This window comes from Calidris pugnax, unplaced genomic scaffold, assembly GCF_001431845.1.
Source record: "Calidris pugnax isolate Ruff unplaced genomic scaffold, ASM143184v1 scaffold41, whole genome shotgun sequence".
NCBI lineage: Eukaryota > Metazoa > Chordata > Aves > Charadriiformes > Scolopacidae > Calidris > Calidris pugnax.
In genome coordinates, this window is record NW_015094509.1 from 3,686,753 (window position 1) to 3,709,389 (window position 22,637).

Sequence of the window (22,637 nt, forward strand, 5' to 3'; positions counted from 1 at the left end):
CGTGCAGTTTGAAGGTTTGAGATAACAACAGATTTGGTTGCAATGTGCTGGGTCGAATTTACAGCTGTTACTGCTGTTCAGCTATTAATTGACAGGCTCCTTTCTTGCCTTACTGTATATTAGTCTCATACTCGTTAGAGGCTACTTTTTGCTTTCACTACTTGCTGTACTGCTTATATCTTTACTCTACTGTGCCTAGAAACATTTGGAGAGCAGCAGTGGCGATGCACCCGTCCCAGCCAAAACCAGCACAGTCACATATTATTGATTAAAGTGAAAGAAATAAGGGGCTAGTAACAATTTCCTCAAACGCCTTTGCTTCTTTAGGTCCTAGCTCTTTCTACAACAACAACAAAAAATAAAAATAGAAGAGTAAAAACCATTCCAACAGTACCTTTTTGCTCTAAAGATACAGATAATGTAAAAAGTGAATTCTTACATAAATTGAAAGTGGGCTACCTTAAAAGATTTAATTTACATAAGTGTAAGGGCAACAAAGCTGGTGAGGGGTCTGGAGCACAAGTCTTACGAGGAGAGGCTGAGGGAGCTGGGGGTGTTCAGTCTGGGGAAGAGGAGACTGAGGGGAGACCTTCTCGCTCTGTACAAGTACCTGAAAGGAGGGTGTAGAGAGACGGGGGTCGGTCTCTTCTTCCAAGTTACAGATGATAGGACAAGGGGCAATGGCTTCAAGTTGCGCCAGGGGAAGTTCAGGTTGGATATTAGGAAACATTTCTTTACTGAAAGGGTTATCCAGCATTGGAATGGGCTGCCCAGGGAGGTGGTGGAGTCACCATCCCTGGAGGTATTTAAGAAACGTGTAGACATGGTTCTTCAGGCCATGCTCTAGTGCCTAAGATTACTGGCTTGTGGTGGGTACTGTGTGGGTGGGTGATGGTTTTTGGTTTGGTGGTTGTTGTTGTGTGTTTAGGTGGTGGGTGGTGGTTTGTGTTTTTTGTGGAACCACTACGATTCTGTGATTCTGTGAAGTAGTTGCATTACATTTCATCGTCCAAATGTTACCTGTACCTATTGATCTACCATTCTGGTTTCTTAGTCTACAACATCTGGTAAATTTTCCCAATAATTAGGAGTTGAATAATTCACCAGAACATCTGTAATCAACGTGTAATCAGTTTTAGAGAAAACATGTCAAGGATGAATAAAAATAATTAAAGGCTATTTTAAGTGGCACAATTTAATGATGACGACAGTGGTGTTACTCAGCAACAGCTTACTGTTAGAATTCAAAATGATTCCAGTGATGTTTTTCTTCAAAGGGATTGATATAACGTGCAAGAACTGACAAGCAGTTTCTTCCTTACATGACAGTTCTCATCACTTACACAAATGAGATACGTAGGAATTGGTGGTATACTGCTAACAAAGCAGCTATTCCATTTTGAAAAGGCAAAAGATATTCTTTAGTAAGATTTTTTTTTTTTCTAAAAGGACTTATAAGGAGACATAATCACATTAAGAGAACAACTAACAATAGTAATGTAAATCAAAGACTGCATGTTACATGCAGCGTGGTAGGGGAAGTGAGACTTGCATGTTAAAAGACCAGTGTGGTCCCCGCTGAGTATGTTTTAGTTTCAAAATAATTATCTCTGTCAAATAATTAATATTTGTTGACAAGACCAAGTTAAGTGCATGCAGCATCACATGTGTTGTAATTAGTTGGGATGATAAGATAATATAGACTGAAAATAATCAATTTGAGCTGCCAGAGCTGATCACTTAAGAAGTGAAAAAACACAACACAACGTTCTTCCATAGATTTCATGCACACTTACAATAGCTTTGTCTGCTTCTGTGGTCTTTTTATATTTCAGCTCTAAGCAGCCAAGTTTCATTGGTGGGAATGTTTTTGAGCATTTATTTGAGAGCTTCTTGAGCAACTTGGTGGAAGAAACGCATTAAAAGTCAATTAGAAATGAATGATAACATTGGACATGCTAGATCAAATTAAATCTAGGTAAACTAGATAAAATTAAAGAATATTTAGAATATTTAAGATTGACATTCAAGTGCTATCAAAGAGCTGTTTGTAACTGATCTTTATTTACAAAAAATATCCTTACTCATTGCAAGCTGTTGAATAGCAAAACTTAAAGTGCATCTGTTCAGATTCACCTGGGGGGGAAACATTAAAATAACAGCAAAACCCCTCTCCTTTCAATTGATACCCTTTCCTGTCCCAGTTAAGTCAATGAAAGCTACACTGTGGTTTAAAGCAGAGTTACTTTAGTAATGAATCCTTCTAATAATATCATCCATTAGACCAGAGGTTAGATACTGTGACAGCAAGAGCTATAGAAAAATCTTTACAGGGTAGAAAACTTGAGGGATAAATTATTCATTGTAAATTATTTGCCCTAACCAGTTTTTACTGCTCTCCTATCAGATGCTTTACAGCTCTACAGCATGATGTCAAAGATTGAGTATAATCAATAGAATAAATTATTGAAATGTGAGATTCATAGGGAGGTTTCTTTACACTCAAATTTGTCCAATCTCCTTTGATACAGGAGAGGTAATATGAAGTATATTTATGTTGAAGAGTCTGGATTTTAATGATTTCTGCTGTTTCTAAAAATTGTATGTGCACACTTGTATTTTTTTGCTTAAAAATAAATCATAATCCAGCTTAGTATTTTGAAAACTTAGTGGAAATGTTTTCCTTTTTTTTTGTGTCCTGTCCCATATATATCTAGAGTGTGGAAAGAAAATGAAAAAGCAATGTACTGCATTCTCGGTGTTACTAGAATCGTTATTTTGTAGTCTTTAAAAATGCTATGCAGCTGAGAGATCTAGTGCTGTTCCTTCTGAAGCACATTAAGAGGCAAAAATTCAGTTTAATTGCAGTTAAAATCCTACTTTTTTGCAACTGATTTTGGCAGGGCCACAGTTTTGCTCAGAGTAGTAATAGTTTGCTCCTGACAGAGAATGAAAGATTAAATTCACTTCAGGTGCTGCTAGTCCCAGCGCTTACAGAGAAGGGCAACAAAGCTGGTGAGGGGCCTGGAGAATGTCTTGTGAGGAGCGGCTGAGGGAGGTGGGGGTGTTCAGCCTGGAGACAAGGAGGCTGAGGGGAGACCTTATTGCTCTACAGGATGAGAGGAAAGGGCCTCATTACACCAGGGGAGGTTCAGGCTGGATATTAGGAAAAATTTTTTCACTGAAAGGGTTCTCAGGCATTGGAATGGGCTGCCCAGGGAGGTGGTTGAGGCACCATCCCTGGAGGTGTTCAAAAGACGGGTTGATGTAGTGCTGGGAGGTATGGTTTAGTGATGGTATTGCTTCTTGTTTGTTGTGTGGGTGTCTATTTTTGTCAAAATTAGGTTGACAGTTGGACAAGATGATCTTTAAGCTCCCTTCCAACCTAGAAGATTCTGTGATTCTGTGAAGTCCCTGAAAGGAGGGTGTAGAGAGGCAGGGGCTGGTCTCTTCTCCCAAGTCACAGACAATGGGACAAGAGGAAATGGCCTCCAGTTGCTCCAGGGGAGGTTTAGATTGGATATTAGGGAAAATTTTTACATGGAAAGGGTTATTCAGTACTGGAATGGGCTGCCCAGGGAAGGGGTTGAGGCACCATCCCTGGAGGTATTTAAAAGACAGGTTGACATAGCACTTAGTGACATGGTTTAGTGATGGTTTTTATCAGAGTTAGGTTGGTGGTTGGACTCGATCTTAAAGGTCCCCTCCAACCCAGGCAATTCTATGATTCTATGATAAAAGCAGTGTGACAACCTTTGTACCAGTGTCACTCTTCTAAGGTTGAGGAGAAGAACAATCTCTAGGAAAAACTCAGGAGAATGGAAGAAAGAAAGTGGATTTGAGTGAGAAACAGTGTCAATGGACTTCAGCAGAGTCAGGTAGACAGGAGAAGAAGTAGAGAATATATGACACATGATATAGGAATGAGGTGATGAAAGTATGATATTTATGATACAAGAAGTCAGTACCAGAAAAGAAAATGACACTTTAGACTTGTATCTGAAAATAAACTGATTTTTTCCTGAGCTGCCTTCTTGCAAAGGATTTACCAAAACCAGTAATATGCAGCCAGCACCAAATTTTACACAAATGTACACAGATTTGGATCCCAGAGGATCACCATTTGCTCAAATAACATACTGCTTGAAAATAAATGTTGACAACAGGTTTTGTATGGTTTGCATCAAAAGTCTGTCTTAATGTAATTGATCATGTTCAGAAAGTGTATTTAGGAAAATATCTTTGGCTTATTATTATATTGTATTTGCTTAAATGAGTCTCTAAAAGAGCACTAAATAATAAAAGTACTAAACTAACTAGAAAAAACTGTCTGACTAGGGACTATTGTTGTTGTGTTTGGGCATCGGATGTCTACAAGGGTAAAATTACAACTTCACTAAGACTAAGACTCCCAGTCTAAATTAAAATCCCACTTGTATCTACTTGCTGCAGCAAAAAGTTACTGCCGAGACTACAAATACTGAGAAATATTGGAAAAAAGTTTATTGTCCATTTTTGTTTGTATATATAATGCATTTTAAAGAGAAAAATAAAGGTAGAGTATTATTTCAGGGGTTCTCAATTGTACACACAGCATTTAAACACCTTGCTCTTGAGACATTTCTGAAACTATCTAGCAGATTTTCTATATGGTGTGGGGCATAGTGTAGGAACTGCAGGTTCTGTGGTCTCTCAGTAACTATGACAATGTTGTTGCTATGCTAAGTTTCATCTAATTCCCACGTTTCAGCACAGAACTGAAAAAAAAACTACCTGACATTAAAATTATTTTTGCATTAAAAGATAAGTGCCCAGTAAGGCTTTGGCATGAAGATTTCTGTAGATTTAACATGAAATAAATGTCGAATGCTTTTGAAGATAGTCTAGGAAGGGAGATGTAGGGGGAAGACCCTGAAGCTTCCACGTTACAGTGATTGCTATGAGAGCCAAGGCGTGTGCTCAGGAGACCAAGAATGTACATCTTGCTTTTCAACAGAACCGAATTTAATGAAGATTTCCATTGGCCTAAATGTTGAACTATCAGTTAAAACATTGGGAAAGGCACCACATCTGAGTTTTGTGTCCTTTATAGTCATGATAAAATTACTGAAATAGTCTCTGCAAGCAAGATAGGTCAATGAATGTGAATTTGGGCAGTTTTAAACATGGCATATATATCAATCCACTCAGTCTTGAAAAATTTTAGAGATTTCTGCAGGTCATTAGGATATTTGTAAGCTTCAATGTCAGAAACTGAGGTGTAATTAAAATTTAGATGCCTTCAGGATGAAGTGATAGAGCAAGAAGAGTTCCACAGATAGCTTTGGATTGGTGTTTATGAACTGGAGCCTTGGAGAATCTAGGGATCTAATAAATAAGGACCTTGCTCATGGTTGCATGGTTGTGGTGGAAAAAGAAGCTCAACCAAGACCCAAATACAAGACCGACTTTAAGACTCCAACAACAGCATCATTAGATCCACATTCAAATTTTCTTTAAGTTTTTCTTCATCGGATGCCTGCATACTGTATATATAGACAATGGAAGCTTTCACAGGCCCATGTGGGAAATTCCATTGCCACATTGTCAACACAACAAACTGAAAAGTTTATCAAGGACAGGTACTTCAGATGTCTTCTTGTATATTCTCAATGGTGAGAGTTTCTTGTTTCTTGGGTACCTTTGCAATCTTAAACTTTTGACATGTGTACATGATATTCAGCTTGTGAAAAGATAGACCAGAGAAAGGCATTTGGATGTTTTCCCATGAATGATAGGTTATCACCTTGGGTTCCTGGCTCAGGATGTACTGTATAGGCTAAGGAATAAACCCAAGGCTCTGCAGGGTTGTAGCAACATGGAGTCCACCACATGTTGCCTGCAGACGTGCTTGGGTTTAACGATGCAATTCATGCATGATTGATACGGAAACCTAGCCAGGATGATTACATGGGGTAAAAGAAAGAACGGGGTAGATAAAACAGAAGCCAAACATGCCAGTGATTTACTGCATCATTTTGGGAAAGTTACTGGCAGAGCTAGAGTTAGGTATCAGGATTACGTGTTTGTCAGTACTAGCTTTTTTTCCTGTAAATCAAATGCACAATATGGTATAAATCCCCAAGACAGACATCTGAGAGTGATATTATGGAGAAAATGCAAGAGCAAATGTGATTCTAATTTGCTTCTGATTGTGAAAGTCAAGTACTCTTAAATACCTCTCTCCATTATGAAAGATCAAATAATAAATTCGAGCAACTAATATGGGAGATATATTGCAAAACCAAAAAACAACCCATGAATGGAAAATACAGAAAAATACTTAGAAATACATAGGTGTAAGTGGTGTGGAGAAGAGAAACAGAGATATTACTAATCCTCGAAACAAAGTCCTATGTTTTCTATTAAAGTGCATATTTTTCATTAAACCACCTAGCACCACAACATTCTTGTGGTTTTGCATTCTTTCATTTCATTCATGAGACATCCCACTGAGCTGGAATATCGTCAGTGTTATTGTCATCAGTCTTGCAGAAAGAGGACAAGGTGGAGATATTAAGTGAGTTGTATAAGGCCACTTACCAATCTAGGATTACTATTTGGAAGCTTTTGACTTCTTGTTTGGCATTTGGCAACCCAGGCAATGACATACCTCAAATCCAACTTCAAACTCTTATGAAATAACAAAGAAAACATAAGGGAGCAAAATTCTAACAGAAAAAATGTTATTGAAAGGTTTCTTGGAAGCTTCAAGTAGAATAAAATTGGCTGAAATATTCCATCTATGAGTCACTGATAACAATTCCACAAGCAATAAAAATCTGATGCTTTTTAAAAAAAAAGTGTGACAAATTTGCCAAACTAATTTTCTTCCCTTAACAATCATTTGAACAACTAATTTATATCAGCCTAGCTATGTTTAATGTCATGTGTCCCAAAAAACAGCTTAGTAGCTAACAGAGAAGGTTTAGAATGAGAATTGTGTTGTAGGAGAACCATATAACTATGCCACAGATCCCTTTATTAGACCTGTTTTTAAAACCTGGCTTAAAATTCTGAAACATTAAAACAATTCACTGATTAAACTTTCAGAACACATTGTACTTTGAGGCTGTAGACTCCTCTGAGAGCAGAGAAATCTGGGGAAGTCTATTAGGAAGGTTAGAAATATAAAAATGATAGTAGGAGACTGTCTCACTTGCCAAGGCTCATTTAATCCTCACAGTGATATGAAGCTGAAGAGAAAGCAAAAACACAGAGGAAGCAACACTGCCAAATGAGAGCAAGCAATCCGAGTGAACATGAGATTAGCTTGAAATGTCATATGACAAAAAATATAGCTAAGGTTGTTTTTAGGCAATCCATAGTATCACCAAGTCACCAAGTGCAGAGAAAGACAGCAGTCCTGCACATTTTGCTGTCACTATACCTAAAACTGAAGATTGAAAATAGATTTAGGCCACAGAAACTGTAGAATGTTAGAAATGCATTAAAAATTATTAAGAAGGCAGCAGGAATGACTGATGAGAGAAGATTAAAATAGCTTGCTGCATAAATGATAAATGATGACTGGGAGGAGATGAGATAGCTGGCTACAAACAGATCTGGTCAAAATATTGGAAATGAAGGGAAAAGTCACCAACTTCTTTTTGCCTTTTTCTTAAAAACAAAAACCAAAAAAATCTTGTGCAGTTCTATTTCCGAGAGCCTGACTGACAGCACATAAAAGCAGCACATCCCAAGATGAAAAGTGTCTGTTATTGGTTTCCTGGACTGGTGTCCCTGATGCATAGATTGCAACACAAATAGTATGAAAGTTAACCCTTTATTTGACTGCCTTGCATTAGTGTCAAAATGTCCTGATTGTACTCTCTCTCCTGGAGACATTTCAATAAGTGAGGCATTGTCTGAGGGATAATACCGAAGGTCCCATTCTCCACTTTGCTGAGTGACCTTAATTTCCAGGTCACTTGGGTATTCCCTCCAAGGACATGTCTCTTGATGGGATTAGACAGGTAATATAACATCTTTACCCTATTTCAAACTCCTCTTTACTTAGAATCCCAAATAAGTCTAATTTTATTTTTTTAGATTTGTTTTTAATATTTTTCTCCTGAATTTACTCTATTATTTACACATATTATAGTATGTGTTATCATAATTATTTTCTTATCCTAGCCAACATGATTATATGGTTTGATTTTACAACTGATAAATAGAGAAAGCCTTGTATTTAACAGGGACTAAGCATAATGGGGGAAAAGACCTCATATCTGAGTGCTTATAAAAATTTATATTAGGGATCTGTATTTCTTTACATGATGATGTAGGGTTATCTTCTATACCCTGAGAAAAAAGAACTTGTGAATGGGAGAGAAAATCCCCGTAACTCTCTGCTGACAGGCTTCATTTTCTTCTGCCCATGTGGGTGGGTGAAAGTCCCAGCACCAAGAGCTTTTGCAGGGCAGTAGGAAGCTGTAGCTTCTCTCCTGAACAGACCTAAAAGCTTCTCCTCTTTCCTCTCCCTCCTGCTGGTGCCGCTCCTGAGGCAGGGTGCACATCTCCCCCTTACTCTTTCAAATCTTTAAACAACTAACCCAAAATAATATATTCCAAAAAGTGTTTTATGGTATTTTTCTGTATGGTATTATTAATATCTAGGTTGTTTATTTGTGGCTTTGGTTTGTGGGTTTTTTTTCTTTTAAAGAAAATACATTTTCTTCACCATCCACAAAGAGAGAGTATTTGTCTCTTTGAGAAGAGTGACAAGAGGAGATGAAGCGCGGTCTCCTACCTCATTTTATTTTTTAGTCCTTCAGTTTCTACAAGATGTGGCATAGCAACTATTGATGCATTTTGTCATTGATATGGCTCCAGAAATGCCAACGTGAAAGGAGCATTGTCTGTGTTACAGACAGGATGTGTCAACCCCTTCTTAAAAATAATTGAAAGGAAAACTTAAAGCTAAACCATAAAAAATAAAATAAAAATGAATGTGTAAGGCAGGATATCGTGGAGGGAGAGAAGAGAAGCAGATTCTTTGACTTTAAAGAGGACTGGAAAAAGCCCAGAATATTTTGATGTGGATTTAACTATCTTATGAATAACTTTTTTCTTGATTTGTGTGACCTAGATATAGTAATTCATTAAAAATAAATTTAAAATATAAAGAAGAAAGGATTTTCCAACACAAAATATATTTTATCTGATCGCTTTCTATTCTGTCTCTTCCCTCCTGCTCTTCCTCCCCACATCATATATCCAATAGCCTTACTTCCAACAGGTATGTAAAATTTTCTAGAGGTTTGTCAAAGACTGATTTTAGCTGAGATAAAATAGTTTTTAATGACTGCTCATTAAAGGAATTAACATGAATATTGAATTATCTCCATAAAATATTAGTACCGATGCAAGATAAATCTATGCTGTAGGACATTTCACCCACAGAAGGACAATTCCAGTGTTTAAACATCTTAAATCTGTATGGAACACGACAAACATATTACTGTCACTGCTGCTAAAAAGTAATTCAAAAGGAGAAGAAAATATTTTATGGTCTTAATTTTTTTTTCTTGATATACATTTTCATATCTGTTGATTTTTGAGCCTTAAAGACATTAAGTCACAGAAAAGCTCAGCTATTAAAATAAAGATTGAATCTTGGTGTTTACAACAATTCAGGTATGAACTGGGGCTGGGTAATAGAAGGGTACAGATAAATTGTTTGGAAATGCCAAAGAGAGCACCGTGTGTTTTAGGTTAGAAACTGACCACACGTTGTAGTGCTGCATTTTGTCCATCTCAAGACCAATAGCATGATGGTTGGTATTTGCCAGAATGCCCACGTTCAGCTCAATCCCCAAACATCCTAGCAATTTATTGCTTACAGTCTCTACTTGTTACTGTAGTTTTCATTGTGGAGACAGACTTCACTGTCCAACCACGTGTTTGTTTAGGTCTTTCTTTGTCTTGGAAGAATTTGTCATTATCAAATGTATCCTATGTATCTTACTGTGCAAACTTTAGTAATGTAGTAGTAGTAATAGTAAAACTTAAGATTTGACATTTAATGGTGCTTAGAATAACTTGCCAATGATGGGAATTTTCATATTTAAAAATCTTTCTCCACAGAATTAGTCTTTTGTTATCATATAATTCTAACACAGAGTGTTGATTGTTTCCTGACAGCTCTTGATATGATCTCAAACTGAATCTATGTTTTTGAAGGAAAATGAAAATGTGTTTTATTTTGCTTACGATTTTCTTTGTAAAAATAATAAGTAAATAGAAGTGTGATATTAAATGTCTCTCTATATAACTAACACAGTCCTAACCTATTTTCAGAAAGCTTTTCAGTTTTCCTCAGTAGACCTTAATTCTTCCTGAAGTCACTGTGACTAATAGTTCTTTCAAATATACAGATTTTTTTCTATTTGCTTAAAAGAAGCAAATGTTTTATTCACAAAAAGAAAAAAAAAATAGCTGCCAGATAAAAGCACATAAATATGTAGGAGCTCCTGAAACTATTATTAAACTTGTTGAAGGCAAATATTTTAAAAGGGAAACTAAGTATAGATCTTACTTAAAAAAACAAAAACAAAAACATAACCCAAAACCAACAAACCATCAATGTAAATCTTTCCCAACCTCTTTTAAAGAGATCTATCTGAGATTTTAATTCTACCAGAATGGTTACCAATTCTGAGATTGGCCTCATTGGTGTATTCAGAATACACCTAAGTATACAGTTTCAGAAATAAATTTTCAGAATTCAGAAATTTAATTGGGCTGAAAAGTTCCAATCATTCTTTTAAGATGAGAAACAGTGGTACAGCTAAGAAGGTGCTGAAGTGAGTCACTCTTAAAATTCCTTTAAACAGTTTACGTCCTCCTGTCTCTGTACATCCCAAATTGTTTTGCAGTTAGACCAAAAAAACTGGCTCTTCAAAGAGAAATTTTGCATTTTGCTGTGAAGAGTCGTTGGTAAAATGCATAAGCAGCATTGGAAGCGGATGTCCGATGAGAGTATCGTGGTGCCTTCTTGCCCCACTCCCCAAAGAAATGCCTGGCAGTTACTGGGATATAGAGTTGGACAACTTGCACCCTGTCCCTTTGCTCCAGGTCCTGTGCTCCTCCCTGCACTAGGACACAGCCCAACACTAAAAGGGCTTGTTGTCCTCACTATTCTGGTGTAAGATGGAGAGCCCTAGGAGGAACATCTCACCTAAAGTGGGAGATGGGGGTTCAAATTTTTGCCTTATGGACAAAGCCACAAAGCGATGCTTTTTCATGCTGGTGATTTACTGAGCTTTGTCAGAAAATGCTGGAAACGTGAAGGAAGCCAGGGCTTAAAATCTGCCCCTCTCTTCAGCACTTCGAACTGACTTCTTTGGACTTATCCCATGTGTGTGCTGGAATCTCATTTTAGTCATTTGCATTTTTATACTTGTTTAACATGTTATCAATTTTTAATGTTATAAACAGGCTCGCAAACTGTACCATTTGAAGCAGAGATCGATACTATAATGGAAATGGTCTAATTTATAAGTGTTATGGTCAAGTATACTAAGATTTAAACTAGTTAGTTCTGGGTAGAATAATTAAATCAGCTACAGCATAAAACAATGCTAGATGCTATTTCTAAAGCATTTCCTAAAAGACATATTTGGCACGTAGAGGATGTTTATTATCAAAAAGGGTCAATGCAATAATAGCAAATTAGCAAGATGCCTTATTAAAGTCTGCAAGGAAATGAGATGATTTCAGATATATTTCTCTCACTCTTCTGCTTATTTTTGTGGTTGTATGAGTTACAATGATTGGGATCTTACTGATAGCTCAGAGGAGACAGGTATAATTCAGTATTCACAGACACACATTGTAAGTGAGGTGTAAAACGTATCATAAGTTCTTTCCCATTGTAATGAAGATCCCATGTATCTTTGATTTTTATGAAATATTCACAATAGTATTGTACATCGACCGGCAAGACAATCAAATCTCAATTATTCACACGTTAATATTATTCTCACCCTTTGTATTTCTGCAGCACGTTTTCCTGACTGCTCATTTGCATATGAGAACCCACCAGCCAACTACTTTTCTTTGTGTTATAAAAATATTGTAAATTTGCATTGCAAAGAGCAACTACTAGAGAGAAACAGCCAATGTCCTATTCAAAGTCTATTTAAATTAGTGCATAGCAAAACTGAGCAAAAATAAAATGAGGATTTTTATGAAATGAAAAGGGAATAGTTCACTAAATCCCGTGTTAAATAGCTAAACAATAGAGGAAATGCCAAGTGTAGTCCTCTGGTGTTTTGAAAACATTTGTTATGATAATAATTAAAGAGTTTTGTTGTGTATAATTTTCATACAAGTCTTGTACGGCAGAAGGTTTGCTGTGGATTTTGTCCCCTTGTCATTTTTATTATTGGTGTGTCTGTTGTGCCCCAGCATCCTAGATGAGATCTCATTATTGTGTTAGAAGCTGTATAAAAATGTGTTGAGAGATGGCTCGTAGTCAAAAAAAAAAAGCAAGTCTGGAGTCTAGAACGTGGAAACAGGCACGAAGAAGTGTCTTACTGAGAGTCACACAACAGACTAGTGGAACAGACAGGTCTATCAGCCAAGTCTACTGCTTTCTAGACCAGCGGTCTTACTTGTGGGATGTTACCTCTGTGAGTTGGGTAAAATCAGCTCGGCTACACAGCTGATAAATGGACACAGACAACATTAACAAGACACTAAGAATTATGTAAGGACGGTTACAGCTTTTTTGCTGGATCTTCCCAGAGATGAACACAATACCGTCCATAAGTTTTCCTCACAGAAGTGGTAGTTTTGAAGATGATTCAAGGATTGGAGCATCTCCCTTATGAAAAAAGGCTGAGAGAGCTGGGACTCTTTAGTCTGGAGAAGAGAAGGCTGAGGGGAGACCTTATTAATGCCTATAAGTACCTAAAGGGTGGGTTGAAGGAGGAGGGAGCCAGACTCTTTTCAGTGGTTCCCAGTGAGAGGACAAGAAGAAATGGGCACAAGCTGGAACATGGGAGGTTCCACTCAAATATGAGAAAAAACTTCTTCATAGTGAGGATGCCACAGCACTGGAACAGGCTGCCCAGGGAGGGTGTGGAGTCCCCTTCTTTGGAGATTTTCAAGCCCCACCTGGATGCTCCTGAGTAACATGCTCTGACAAGCTCTGGGCAATCCTGCTTCAGCAGGGGAGTTGGACTAGATGATCTCTATGGTCCCTTCCAGCTCTAAAAAAATTCAGTGAAATTCAGTTAAATTTGAACACTGAAGTGGTGTGCATTTTGGGGAGCAACAGAGGATACCAGTGGTTTCCTGTTTACCAGCTACTTGACGACATTAACTTCTATCTTTACGCCTAGACACTCTGCCATATGAGCTCTTCAGTTTGGGTCAATAGGGCGCTTCTTAAACATGGCTATGTTGTTTGCTTAAACTTCTAACATGGCTTAAGCTTCTAAAAAGGCTATGCTCTTTTCACTTTGACCCTTGGGTAAATCTACAATGGATATCTACAATGGGTTTAAACTTGCTGGCACTCAGATAATACAAGCAGTCTACTTTATGCCAACGTGGGGCTCAACGTGCATTCGATTTATGTTTTGTAGGTGCTTTGTCTTCAAACTATTATGGTACCAAGCGTACTAGTGTGACTGTTCACAATATTCAGGTTAACTATACATAGACATGAATTCAACACAGCCATGACTTCAACATGCATTATCTGCACAGCTCTCTAGAAATACAGTATTGAGTCTGTCATATTATAAAGCTCAGAGGCTTTTTGGTCAAGGCAGTTTTCCTGTTTTTCCATGATGAAATCTGTGCATGTATACAGTATCTTGTGCTTCCAGGATGTATTCAAAACTGATAAACTTCCAAGAAAATGTATTTTTTCCTGTTTTGTCCAAGTGTCGTAATATGAAGTAATGTGTCATATTAAGTTGTTAAGCAAGTGCAAACTGTTTGACTGCTCCGCTGCATGGAGTCTTTGAATAAAACATACCATTTGTTAGGATTTAGGAGGACTTCTCACACGTCTCCATTGTGCATTCTTACCTGAAGGGTGGAGTTTTAATCCTGTGTGATGGAGACAGTCAAAGTGCTGATGGCTGCAGCCATGACCGTTTTGTTCTCCGGGAGTTGTGAGGAGTTCAGGAACAATGGTTTCTTTTTTTTTTTCAGTCTAGCTTAGCTATTGATTTAAAATATGAAACTTCTGCTAGTTATTGTCAAGCTTTAGGTGTCCAGAATAGAGGTTATTACTCCTTTCATTTTGAGAAATGAACTGAGATTTAACTGTGAGTAGTATTTAACTGGATTCTCTTCTTGCCTGAGCTGTTATTGTGATATGATCAAAAGTATGAACAGGGTAAAAAATAGTAACATAATTCTTAGCTGTACGAGATGGCCTATATTTGAACGTTGTGTAAATGACCTCGTTCTTACAAAATAAGTTTTTGCTATTTAAAAGTATGCATATTTTTGATACTTCTTTTGTCTAATACAGCTAAAGAAAATCCAGCAGCCACACAGGACAATTTCTTTCATTTTTACCTCCACCTAAGCAAATTGATGTAAATGGAGGGACCTGCTGGTGGGTGAAATTTGCATACATATTAACGATATCAGGTGCAGTTCCCAAGTGTGAGGCTAGGTGAACACAAAAAGTGTTTTTTTTTCTTTTGCAAAATCTTTCCCAGGAATAATGTAGATATTTACCATTTGAGATATGGCAGGATACATTTAGACTTGGGACCTCAGAGGAAAGAGCAAAGCAGCAACCAAATCTCTGTTCCTATAATTAAAGAAGTTTGTTTTCATACTTTTTAATTCTGGGAACATAAGCCACTTGTGCTTCCTCTGTCTATTTTTTTTTTCTTTTTTTGTACCGAATTAATAGGGAATATTGTTGTGATAGAAACATATTGATTGCAGTAAAGAACTGTATGCTACCTGCCCTGCACTCCTGAAAATGGTCAATGATACTTAACTGGTTAGAAATGTGTTCTGGGTGACACTTACTAAACAAAATCAGAGCTGTCTTTCATTGTTACAGTTTGTTCTCTACAAGGCCTTGAATGTTCATTTCTTTGACATAAGATAATGATTCATTCTCTTGCTTTGCAGTTTCTAGATGGCTAGGTACTTAGAAAGTCAATACTGAATTTCTGAGCAGAAATCCACATATGATTACAGTAAAGCTCCACTATCACAGCATTGCATTAAGAGATGTAATGGTATATTTTATATCTATAAAAATAAGAAGTTTTAATTTGATTTATCAACAGTATGTGCTGTTGACTTATGTGTGTTGACTTATGCACAACATGTGCTACTTAGATTTTATTGATGATAATTTTTAGAAGGTATAACTCTTCTGAGTCTTGATTCACCCTGCATGGAAAATGAAAAGTGAATTATTGCTGGGAAAATCACCCAAAGTCAGGGGTGACTGGATGCTTTGAAAAATAATTCCCTTTGTTCTTTATTTAAGGCTTAAAGCCAAGTGATCCAACCATGACCGGCAAAACACAGACCAGCAATGTCACCAATAAGAACGACCCAAAGTCCATCAACTCCAGAGTCTTCATCGGCAACCTGAACACAGCCATTGTCAAAAAAGGCGACATCGAAGCCATCTTTGCCAAGTATGGGAAAATAGTGGGCTGCTCAGTGCACAAGGGTTATGCCTTTGTACAGTACATGAGCGAGAGGCACGCCAGGGCTGCAGTGGCAGGAGAGAATGCCAGGATCATCGCGGGGCAGCCACTAGGTAAGGGGTTCTGCATATTATTGAAATATTGTTCTCTCTTTCCTTTCTATTTGTTATATCATCTGCTGCTGGTGCCTTGGGGAATAGTAAGTTTGCTTTGCTATTGTTCCGTCTAAGCATATTTCCAGGGTGTTGCATCTGGCAGAATTTTCAAAATATTAGGTGTTACCTAAATGTTAGAAAATGTTTAGTGCTATAAATTGCTATAAATACATCACTTCTGACTGCTTAATATTTTTCTCCGTAATCCCATTGAGGTCAACATGATTACTCGTGCCAGAGAAGGGCGACAAAGCTGGTGAGGGGTCTGGAGCACAAGTCTTATGAGGAGAGGCTGAGGGAGCTGGGGGTGTTCAGCCTGGAGAAGAGGAGGCTGAGGGGAGACCTTATTGCTCTCTACAACTCCCTGAAAGGAGGGTGTAGAGAGGTGGGGGTCGGTCTCTTCTCCCAAGTCACAGGCGACAGGACAAGAAGAAATGGCCTTAAGTTGCGCCACGGGAGGTTCAGGCTGGATATTAGGAGAAATTTTTTCCCTGAAAGGGTTCTCAGGCATTGGAATGGGCTGCCCAGGGAGGTGGTTGAGGCACCATCCCTGGAGGGGATGATGTGGTGCTGGGAAATATGGTTTAGTGATGCTGTTGCTTCTTGTTTGTTGTGCGGGTGTCTATTTTTGTCAAAATTAGGTTGAAGGTTGGACAAGATGATCTTTAAGGTCCCTTCCAACCTAGAAGATTCTGTGATTCTGTGATTCATGTGAGGAAAATAGAAGTATTTTCTCTTAGACTCTAGTTAGTAAATGTAATGTACTATTACAAGACTTGACTTGTTTTATATATGTGTGTGTGTGTGTATAAATATACATATATATATATGTGGCTTTCTTACACCTAATGAATCTAAAATAATATCCAGCCTAGTGGTGTGTCAGATTTTATACAGAACCAAAAGAATGAGTTTTATTAGTCCTTGAAATTGTACCAAATCAAACTGTAATGTTGTTATCCATTTAGAGAAGTTTATTACTGAAAACAGGTTGAAGTTATTCCCAGATAATGTTGTCGACACTGTTCATCTCAGCTCCAAATTTAAAAAGAAAAGGTGTAAATATTTTCTTTTCTAGTGCTTTGTCATGAATGCTTAATAAGATCTGGTTCTTTCTTGTAAGTGTTACCTCTGAAAGCTATTTACAATTTCATATGGATGCTGTTAATGATAAAATCATCTGGAATACAGTTTTAGCCCCATCTGTCATATATATAGTAATAGACAACACAGCAAGGTGTTTGCTAAGACCGAGCAATCTCTCACTACACCTCCGAAGTATATTGCTCAGCCTCAAAGCCATGTATTTAATGGCTATGTGAGGAAAGGGTGAAGTGTAGCTAGAGCTTTTGCCTGTAACAAGTCATAAAGAATGGATATGGTTTACCCATTTTCAATTTCTCAGGCTGTGGAAATCTGTTTTTCTGATTATTTGTAAAAATTGAGGTATTCGTGTTAGATGGGTTGTTGTTTTGTCACAGTTACTCAACAGTAATTTTAAATGTTATAACCCCTGTATTTTGGGTTCAAAAGAAAAACAGATTAAAGAAATCCAATTACATTTTAGGGGAGATTACAACTTTTTTTAGGAAAAGCTATATATATATGATTGAAATAAAAGAGCTCAAGTGATAAAGTCAAGTCAGTCTGTGGGATGGCATTATTAGAAGATATTTCCTGGAGCGGTGGTCTCCGAGCAATAGGCCCTGTAATGCCATCAGTGCATTATTTACAGCTCCTTGCACACTGCTCTGACCAGATTTTTTAAACTGTGTTTTCCTAAGGCAATAGATCTGTTATTACTATGAATACTGCTGCTAGTCTCTTTTAGTATTTATTGTGGCATCTATAATATGCCAAGTGCTTTGTAGAAGGAGATGCCCTTGTTCTACTCAGAGTACTTTTATGCTTTGTATAGAAGGTAATTGAAGTCATAAAAGAAATTAAGGGACTAATAATTACTTGAATTGTTCAAAACTTTTATTAATAACAGAAAGTTTATTCAGCACTAAGATTCAACTATATGATCTTAAAATATTTGATTATTCTGTAAAGTCTTGTGATGGCACGTTTCATGTCTTAGTTCCTGATCTATGAAGAATAGCAGGGTGAAATTTTCTTTTCGCGGTTCCAAACCTCATTTACTCTCTCTGTATATGAAATACAGTTGTCATCAGTATTGCCTGACAAGGAAAACAACTTTGTAAAAGTGGCCGTTCTGGTTAGACAAACAGCTTCTATTCATTTTTTTAATTAGTAGTAGACATTAACAGTCATCTCAAAATAGGGAGGAGCTGGTAGATAAAATTTGCTTGGCATTATGACCCAGAAAAATAACATATGTGAAAATTCTGTATTTGAATGGAAGGAAGTAACAGGCATACTCATTACAGTGAAACCACTTGATGAAAAAAGACTTTGTTCTCTGTCCTGAGAGCCTTGCATTGTGAAATAAACAGAACATATGATCTTATATCAACAGTCAAGGCGTGGAAAAGGGACAAGAAAAGCCTTTTACAGTTGTACAGGTGAACTTCGTTAGCACAGCTGAATTTTATTTTAAGTGGAATTAGAATATATCAGTAAAATAACAAGGGCTGGATAGTAATCAGTTTTGGAAAGCTGTTTGAACAAAGGAATATTTGAAAAATGTTATGCCATTGTGTATGTCCGATATTACTATACACTCTGTAGTACTCAGTACCTCACAAAAGAAGGAATAATTTAATTCAGACTGCATGATTAATCTTCTGTGGAGTCCTGCCATTCAAAATTATGATATCCTCTGCAGCAGCTTTACCTGTGAGTCAGATACTGTTTGCATGTACGTAATTGAAATTAAAAACTGAGCTTGTAAACTCCTGTAGCTGTATACAGTGCTGCATAAACTGAAGATACCGCTGCAGTTCCCATCCAGTTGTAGGCAATAGAATTGCATTAATGGTGTGCAATAGAGTCCTGTCTAAATATTTCTTCTGAAGTGGAGTCCCAAAGTGTTAAGCTCCGTAGGTACCTAACAAGACATTTTGTTTAACGGATTCCTCAGAAGTACAAATCTAAAGCATTGGTAGTGCCTTCTGTCTTGCCAGCTTCCTGGGGGTCATTATAATTGGCCTGCTGGTCTCCTCGAACAACTCTCAAGCTCCTACTAACGTGTTCGGTGGTTGGTCATGTGTAAGGGACATGCCATGTATATTGGAACTTCAGGGAAGTGGATTCCATGATCTGTGTGGTTATTTCCAAGTGTTCTGTTTCATGAAGTGCAACATGATCTAAAAAGCTGTGGGGAAGAGATTATAAAGGAACACAAAAAAAAGGTGCTTAAAAAATTTATTGGTATTATTGTGAAGTTCAGTGTAGTTTCTCAAAGTGGTATTATATCTTCATGGGAACAACATGTTTTCCTGGCCCACAGCAGGGCAGGGACAGGTGAATAGTGGGCATGGGAATCTGCTTCATGGTGATTATTTTGGAATTACTTCAGGCTGGAGTCAAGAAAACGTTCAAGTTACTCTATGACAAAACTGCAAGTCACATTCCCAGTTGTGGGAACACTCACATCATCCCTTCTGCTCTATCACCTCCAAATGTTTTCATCCATTTAAATACATCTATGACTTAGAGAACATTTGCCCACATTCACCTCCTTGCCAGATATGGCAAAGAGACAGGGTGCATAGGAATTATTCTGAGGAAATAACCGAGTCTCCCCATGAGCTTTACCATAGGTGATTTCACCCCTCTATGGTGAGAAGAGGACTAGGGACCTGCTTGCTCCAAAGCAAATGGTGGCAAGTCCCTCATTGCAGCTGTGGGCTGAGGAGAGAGCTGCAGCAAGAATGAAACTTTGGGGTACACGATGGAGAATACAGCTCTTCATCTGATATTTTCTCCTGTCTTTTTAGTTCTTCAGAAGGGTCATAGCAAAGTTATTTAACTTTTTTATCCATTCCAACACACATGAATTCTGTGAAGCCAAACACCATGTAAGGGCATTAAATGTTCCATAACTTTATATTATATAGTTATAGTTATATATAGTTATATAAAGTTCTATAACTTTATATTATTGAGGCCCCATCCCTGGAGATATTCAAGGTGAGGCTCGACGAGGCCCTGGGCAACCTGGTCTAGTTGGGGGTGTCCCTGCTGACTGTGGGGGGGTCAGACTAGATGACCTTTGGAGGTCCCTTCCAGACTGGACAATTCTGTGATTCTATGATTCTATGATATTATATATGCCTGTTTACCTTATGCATTTGGCAAATATTAATAACAGCTTACATCAAAATTCTGGTACAGTTATTATAGCACTTCTACATCATAATGACCCTTTGATTTGCTTGGTTTATAGTTCATAGCCTCATATGTTTTAATTTATTACCTTTTTTTTTTCCTCTTGTGTGCACATTTTCAAACCAGCGTAATTCCTTTAACCTCAGAATATGTTTTTATTTGCACCAGAATAAGAGTAAAGACACCTCACAGGCACCTTGAGAAAACAAGTTAAGTGTTGCAAGGCTAGTACTTTTGGGCTCTTCCTATCACTTAAGACACCATGGAATTTCATTCTTGGATGCTGAGAAAAAGGAAAAGATTACATTACCAAGAGTATGAAAGACACTGTAGTTCCTCAGTTGATGCCCTTTTTAACTAATATATTAGTTCCACTGTAGCTTCAATCCTGTTTCTTGCTGTAAATATTGTTCACGTTTGTCTGCCTTTGGGTCTAAATTAGATGCAGTCTCTGAGTACCAAGTGAGTGCATATTGACATGTAGCCTAAGGTAAGATGGTGGTTGCAGATAATTATTTTGGGTGACATATTCTATTGCACATCCTTTTGAGAAGCACAGAAGCCCTGCAGGGGATTTCTAAATGATGACTACCCAGTAGAAAACATCCGAGGAGAAGAGCAGGTAATAAAGAGAGCCGTAAGAGAGACTTAACATATACCTTTGTTGTAAATTGAATTGATGTGACAATAGGGTTGTTTTTCCTTTTGTTTCCCTTGCCACTACTCAAAACAGATCTTCTTTATTTTGTGTCTGTAATGTCTAACACTGAGAGACTTAATTACATATCTGTAGAACTAGGACTTTCCAAAGTGAATCAGTTCTTCACCTGAATCTGAAAACCAGGACACGTTAAGTATGTCAAGAAAGTTTGTGTTTAAAAAGGTTAAATATTTATGCTTCTTTAGTGAACTAATTGGTGAAAAATGCACTTTGGCTTGAAAAATGACACGTATAAAATTTTGTTGATGACTTTCAATCAGTGGTACACTAAGAAAGGAAATTCAGAACTGAATTAATGATTGTTTATTTTTAATTCTCCTATCACCCTTCAGTCAGTAGCATGCAAATACAGCACTCCTAGAAGACATTAATTTGAAGGAGCATAACTTCAATGAGTTATTGAAGCAACCTTGTTACTCTTACCCACCTACCATAATAACAAGACTTACCTGTGCAGGGTAACAGGAAAGCAATTTTATCTTGTTTTAAAGTGTATAGTGGATGAGCAACTGGAAAGGTTTCTTATTTTGCTTCTGGCAAGTCTGTGAAGACTGGAATTTTAATATGGGTCAAAACATTCCAGCCAAGGACAATGACTACCTTAGAGAAACCCCAGAGATTGTATTGATAGAACGAAAAAGTGGGAATGTTTTGGTATTTTCACATATATTTTAATGAGAGTAAAAATATCATATATTACATATGTATAATAATTAATTATATATGCAAACTATATTTCAAGTCTTATATGTCTAGGAGATTGGATATCACATGTTCATGTTACTGGACCAGAAAGGGCAATACAGTTCATAGAAAATTCTTTGGCCATTGTAACTTTTGCAGATGCACATTTTAATGTTTTGTACTTATCAACATTGCACCGTGAGTAAATAATCTGAGAGCTGCAACTCAGTAATATGCATGTGATTATGTATCCAAGTGAGCCTTAGACAGCAAGGTATCTAAGTCTTGATAAGTCATAATAACTATATATTGTATGGTTTTCTACATTTAAATGTTCTACCTCAAGTAATATTGCATTGTTCTGGTGTAATAATCCACTTTTTTCTGAATAGTGTTTAAGCAAAAGTGAAATGGGAAATGCTGTATAAGGAATTATCATGTAAGTTTAAACAAAAAACATATTTCAATAAGCAAATATTTGGAACAGCAGAAATTATTTATCTATAACCCTATCCACAAACCTATAAAACTCTTGAGATGCCATAAATGTTGTCTTATTGTGAGGATGACTTTTAAAAATTCTGAACTCATAGAACTATTTGCTGAATACCTCCTCAGTTGAGATCAATGACTATTGTAAAATAGCTGTCAACATCAGGGCCAGGTTTTGAGAAAGTTTATTTGAACCAATATTTTTTATGTTGAGCAAAACATGATAAAGAATAAAATTAAATACTAAGTGGTCTTCTTACAAAAACAAGCCACCAAACAAACAAACCAACCCCACAAGAATTGTGTATATGTAGTCATGATGAAAGTAATGCCTTTATGTGTCAGGATCCTAGAGTAAAACTAGGGATATCAAACGCTGTCTTTAATAAAGTCTTTCCCACTAAATCACATCTTGGTCAATATCCTCATCATCCAGCTCTCAGGCATGAATAGAATAGTACAGAACTTCTGAAAAATTATTAATTAACCTTCTGCAGCTTAGCTGAGAGTTGTTAAAATTTACCCCCTAGAACTGACTCTTTAATCCTATTTCAATCTGTTCCTATATTTGGGAACCAGCATCATCCTGTCTCA

At 37.2% G+C, this 22,637-nt stretch overlaps 1 protein-coding gene across 4 annotated transcripts in view; it reads left to right on the top strand.

Annotated features, from left to right (window-relative positions):
- Positions 1 to 22,637, top strand: part of RALYL (RALY RNA binding protein-like) — a 429,417-nt gene that overhangs the window by 211,731 nt on the left and 195,049 nt on the right. For all 4 annotated transcript variants that reach the window (XM_014965562.1, XM_014965563.1, XM_014965564.1 and 1 more), the window contains one exon: positions 15,530 to 15,808. In XM_014965562.1, the coding sequence (XP_014821048.1) occupies positions 15,553 to 15,808 (256 nt within the window). In that variant the 5' untranslated portion in view covers positions 15,530 to 15,552. The remainder of the gene's footprint in view (positions 1 to 15,529; positions 15,809 to 22,637) is intronic.